Below are 5,877 nucleotides of genomic sequence, written 5' to 3' on the forward strand. Positions count from 1 at the left end.
TAAAGTAGTTAGGTTTAATCCTGGTGATTCTGCATTACGCGAAAACGAGGAAATAAAATCAAACTAAATTAAATCCAAAATTCAAGGGCCCTTTTGTAATAACAGAAATCTTGGAAGGGGATAGGTACGGGTTGAAAACGGTAGGTGGTAAACGATCCTCTAAATATAGTCATGACAGGTTGCGAAAAATGTCAGATAGCTGTATCCCAGCGGAATTGGACGTCTGTACCGATGGCGAGAACAGTGACCATGGCGATATGAGTACCCCGATCTCGGAGGATCAGAAGCACGACACCGCCCCCCTCCCCCCTAGCAGAATAACACAGGAAAGCTCCTGGTGGCCGTGTGGTACACCCCATTTACGAGGAACCCCGCACGAGCTCCGGGCAATAATACAGGAAAGCTCAAGGTGGCCGTGTGATACACCCCATTTGTGAGGGACTCCACACGAGCTCGGGGCAATAACATAAGAAAGGCCAGGAAGGCCGAGCAACGGGTTAAACGTACCATCGGGCGGTCGTGCGATCCAGAAAACGAGACTCACGTGGGTGCGAAATGAAAAATGGTGCATCATGTCATTGCGACCAGACTAACAACCTGCAGGATACAACTGGCATTTGAATACCAATCATGACGCCATTAATTTGTCTCTCTTATTCCTCTTGTTACCAAACCCCGAACAAAATTTGCTGTTAAACCGGACCCTTGATTTAGTTCAGTTGTAAATAACGTTATTTGTACCGAATCTAATATTGGAAGAACTCAATACTTTAGTTACACACGGGGACGTGTGATAGTCAGGATGGCCGTGTCGGAGATGAAAGGACACCGGAGCCGTCCCTCTGGAACTTCGGGAAAATCCGTAAAATTGCAATTAAAGTTTACAGTCGTAATTAAACAATTTGCCGTCATCCTGCCCAATTGTACTTGTTTGCGATTTGTGATAATGAACTTGAGCTCAAGACGACCATCAGTCGCCGAACGTGGCCGCGGTACGCGGTACGGTAAAAGATACATGGAATATTGTTCCTCTTCTCTCTCTCTCTCTTCTATTTTCACTGTCTCTTATTAGAATTCTATGATGTATACCAGGGCCGGCGTGACTTTCTCTGGGGCCAACTTCAAAAATTTCGCGGGCTTGAATACACATTCAAATCCTACATTTAAATTTTATAACGAGGAATTATTTATTTACAAATGCTGTTACATATTATATATTTTTATAAGCAGTTTTATAAACAAATCCAAGTAATATTTTTTCACATCCATAATTCGCTTTCGAGGGGCAAAATATTCAATGAAAGTATAAAATCTGCAATTATATATGACTTTTGCAAAAGCTATTGATGTAGTTTAATTTCTCTAAAAGTACATTTCTCTGAAAGCGCCTGGATTTTTATCTAAAGTAGTTTCCAGGATATGAGGACTTTGTGGAGTTACACTGAACTTTGATGATTTTTGTCACTCCTTTAAACTGAATCATCGCTACTAAAAAAATATTTTGCATCTGTTAATGGTATCATCATTCTGTAAAAAGTTAATCAAAATAGGTGTTTTTTAATTGGGTACTTTTCGTAGACCGCGGGGCCTTTCGAAACGCGAGCCCGGGTTCCGGCGAAAGCGCTGAACCTGTCTTGCGCCGGCCCTGATCCACGCAAGCCCACATCAAAATCTTTATTTCCCACCAAATGCGTCTGTAATACCTAACTACAACGTTTCAATGTAGGGAATTTAGAATCTATAATTTGACAAATATGTATATATGTACAAGTTGTACATTATTTAACATTGTTTAGTGTGAATCACCCTTCGAATGTTTTTCTATAGTTGTTTATCAAAGAAACTTAAATCGACTTGTGTTGCAAATATCTATCTAATTTGTGTTATAAATTACTGCAAAAAGTATAAATATAACAGCTGTTTCTTCCATATCTATGTAAAAAAATATTAGGTGAGTTTTCAAATAATCGATATTCTGTGATGCCATCATTTTGTTTAACAAAATTTGATTAATGTTTTTATAAATTAAAAAGATATACAAAATGTTATGCTTACAAAATGTTTATTTTAGGATTTACTACCACAGCACATTTTTTTGTAATATTGTATATTAATACACTGTTTTTGTCTTTTTGTACAGTTTCCCAGATCTACCAACATGCAGATCTTCGTTAAAACGTTAACAGGAAAAACTATTACTCTTGAAGTTGAAGCTTCTGACACAATAGAGAATGTGAAAGCTAAGATCCAAGACAAAGAAGGTATTCCTCCAGACCAGCAGCGTTTGATCTTTGCTGGCAAACAACTAGAAGATGGAAGAACTCTTTCAGATTATAACATCCAGAAAGAGTCCACGCTCCATTTAGTGTTGAGACTTCGCGGAGGAATGCAGATCTTTGTCAAAACACTTACTGGTAAAACCATTACCTTGGAAGTAGAAGCTTCTGACACAATAGAGAATGTGAAGGCTAAGATCCAAGACAAAGAGGGTATTCCTCCAGACCAGCAGCGTTTGATCTTTGCTGGCAAACAACTAGAAGATGGAAGAACTCTTTCAGATTATAACATCCAGAAAGAGTCCACGCTCCATTTAGTGTTGAGACTTCGCGGAGGAATGCAGATCTTTGTCAAAACACTTACTGGTAAAACCATTACCTTGGAAGTAGAAGCTTCTGACACAATAGAGAATGTGAAGGCTAAGATCCAAGACAAAGAGGGTATTCCTCCAGACCAGCAGCGTTTGATCTTTGCTGGCAAACAACTAGAAGATGGAAGAACTCTTTCAGATTATAACATCCAAAAGGAGTCTACATTACATTTGGTTTTAAGACTTCGAGGGGGAAACCACATTTACTCTATGGAGCACCATATTTCACATAAAGATTGGTTACTTCGATTTGTCATTGAAGATGCTAATCTTTCTAAGAACAAGGTGAACCTGTGCTGCAGTTAGTAAAATGATAAAGAGTTATGTCCTTAATCTGCCTTGATACAAAAGTCGATCGGCTGTGTTTAGTGAAATTGATAGTATTGACAGCTCCATTATATTACTTCTTTATGTATATTTCATATTCGCTACTACTTGCTATCACTATATGAGTCTATATTCTTTATTTATTCATGTGTAATGACAAGATTAGCAAGTTGTATTGACCCAATTATATGTAACTACATGTTCTTGTAACGCATTTATGTTCATTAAACAATTATAAATACATCCTTGGCATAAATGGTTTGTCTGTATCACCTCTTATTTACTGTATCATAAAGTATATTTGAATATTGTTTGTTGTGAACAAATTTTGGTCTATAGTTTTTCAATTTACCATTGTATATTGGAATGTATAATTTGCGTTTGTATATTTCATTTGTAATGATTTTGGACAATTGGAAATGATATTTTTCGAAAATATGTATGTCTGTATGTGTGTGTATGAGATAGGTTCCCAATATGTAAGATTTGGAAAATTTTAAAAATATCTCAAATATATTTGTTTCATGACAAATATATCAAATTTAATTGCTTTCATGAATGTTAACTTTGGAACTTACTTAAACATTTAAATTTATTACATTCGCAATAACTTGTATACAAGATTTTTCTAAGAGAAGAATAATTAATTTTACAATATTCAAATTTTTTTTATAGTTTTCTACCGCTTCAGGCTAGGGAATTTAAAACTTACGTTTAGTAATATCAGAGACATATGTGGTATTAAATACCTAGGATCTACATATATGTATGTTTTACGTCATTTCACGTCCCTTTCTCTGGCTTACTTTACTATATTGTCTACCAAAGACAACGTTCGTCGGAATCTGACTTTTTGAAGAACTTAACTTGCTTTAAGAATTATTTGGAAGCGTGTAAGTATATTGCATAGTTTTTTTTTGTAATTGTGCATAAGAATCTTAATAAGTTGTCAAATAATCAATATTTTTCAATTCTATTGTTAAGTCTTCATTTTGCATTTGCAGCATTTGAATTTATTAACATTTTCCTAAATCGGCTTCCAACTGCGTCATGTAACATCGATTACATTCCATTACATTACAAAAAACAGTTCATTTACAAATCTAATGCAAAAGCTTGTTCCTTTTATGACATATATATATATATATTATTCCAAGAATTCCATCCAATTAAGAGTTACATAGTGACATTCCACTTCTTGTATATTGTTCGATCTTTTTGCGACTCCGATTAAGACACCATTTTGATACATTATTAATCCACTACTTAGTGTTAACCAAATGTTTAATTTTAAATCATATGTTATTATTATATAAACAAGGCAATATTTGAAGAGTAATATACAAATTCTTCAAGAAAATAACAATATTTCAATAGAGTAACATCATACAAAAAATATTTATTCTTTCCATCTTCCTTTAACAAACAAGAATTTAAATTTCTGTTACACCATTATCATCCCATGTCATTAATCTTGTGATGCTTATGTCTATTTTCTTCATTGTTTCTTTATATAGTTTTCAGATCTACCAACATGCAGATCTTCGTTAAAACGTTAACAGGAAAAACTATTACTCTTGAAGTTGAAGCTTCTGACACAATAGAGAATGTGAAAGCTAAGATCCAAGACAAAGAAGGTATTCCTCCAGACCAGCAGCGTTTGATCTTTGCTGGCAAACAACTAGAAGATGGAAGAACTCTTTCAGATTATAACATCCAGAAAGAGTCCACGCTCCATTTAGTGTTGAGACTTCGCGGAGGAATGCAGATCTTTGTCAAAACACTTACTGGTAAAACCATTACCTTGGAAGTAGAAGCTTCTGACACAATAGAGAATGTGAAGGCTAAGATCCAAGACAAAGAGGGTATTCCTCCAGACCAGCAGCGTTTGATCTTTGCTGGCAAACAACTAGAAGATGGAAGAACTCTTTCAGATTATAACATCCAAAAGGAGTCTACACTCCATTTAGTGTTGAGACTTCGCGGAGGAATGCAGATCTTTGTAAAAACACTTACTGGTAAAACCATTACCTTGGAAGTTGAAGCATCTGACACAATAGAGAATGTTAAGGCTAAAATTCAGGACAAAGAGGGTATTCCTCCAGACCAGCAGCGTTTGATCTTTGCTGGCAAACAACTAGAAGATGGAAGAACTCTTTCAGATTATAACATCCAGAAAGAGTCCACACTCCATTTAGTGTTGAGACTTCGTGGAGGAAGTTCCAAGCTATTTTAAGAGTACAATCTATCGGAAATGTTTAGTAAAATTGGTAGTATTGATAGAGTTATTTTACTTTACTTTTTTTTATGCTTATTTCATATTTAGCACTGCTTCTATAAACTTATTAATGTGTAATATCAAAAAGGACAAATTGTAACTATGCAATTGCATATGTATATTTACACATTCTTGTAATGCAATTTTGTTCATTAAATATTTACTAATATATTTCTGGTATAGAGATATTTGTGTCTGTCCTTCCTTATTTAATGGAAATATTGATTCAAATATTATCTATTACTAATATTGTATTATATATTTTCTGGTCTAATACTGTATAAATCAATATTTATTTTGTTTTGTTACTTGATCTAACTTAACTTGATCTAACTAACTATTACTTAATCTGTTAATATCTATTTTGTTTTGATACTTAATATGCAATCTCTGCTTTGATAGAATGTTACGTCCAAACGTTTTCTGCATATTTACATATTTTAAGTACGCATATTGAACAAATAATTGAAAAATTTTGCCTCGTTTTCCTTTAAATCGGTAAACATGGAACCAAATGCTGTTTCAAGAAGTCTGGCAAGAATAAAAGAATTTATCTGACATATATATATATAAAATAACGCATATAAAGAAAGTATATTTTTCTATTGTTTTGGTAACAGGTTAC

General features: G+C 34.3%; 1 protein-coding gene across 1 annotated transcript; it reads left to right on the forward strand.

Annotated features, from left to right (window-relative positions):
- Nucleotides 1–2,113: 2,113 nt before the first annotated feature.
- On the forward strand, nucleotides 2,114–5,423 carry LOC126869773 (polyubiquitin-B-like). The gene is given in 2 exon segments (XM_050626715.1): nucleotides 2,114–2,972; nucleotides 4,354–5,423. Coding segments are annotated over 2 exon segments (1,671 nt in total). The 5' UTR covers nucleotides 2,114–2,158; the 3' UTR covers nucleotides 5,211–5,423.
- The last annotated feature ends 454 nt before the right edge of the window (nucleotides 5,424–5,877 follow it).

This window comes from Bombus huntii, chromosome 9 (genome assembly GCF_024542735.1).
Source record: "Bombus huntii isolate Logan2020A chromosome 9, iyBomHunt1.1, whole genome shotgun sequence".
Classification (NCBI taxonomy): Eukaryota; Metazoa; Arthropoda; class Insecta; order Hymenoptera; family Apidae; genus Bombus; species Bombus huntii.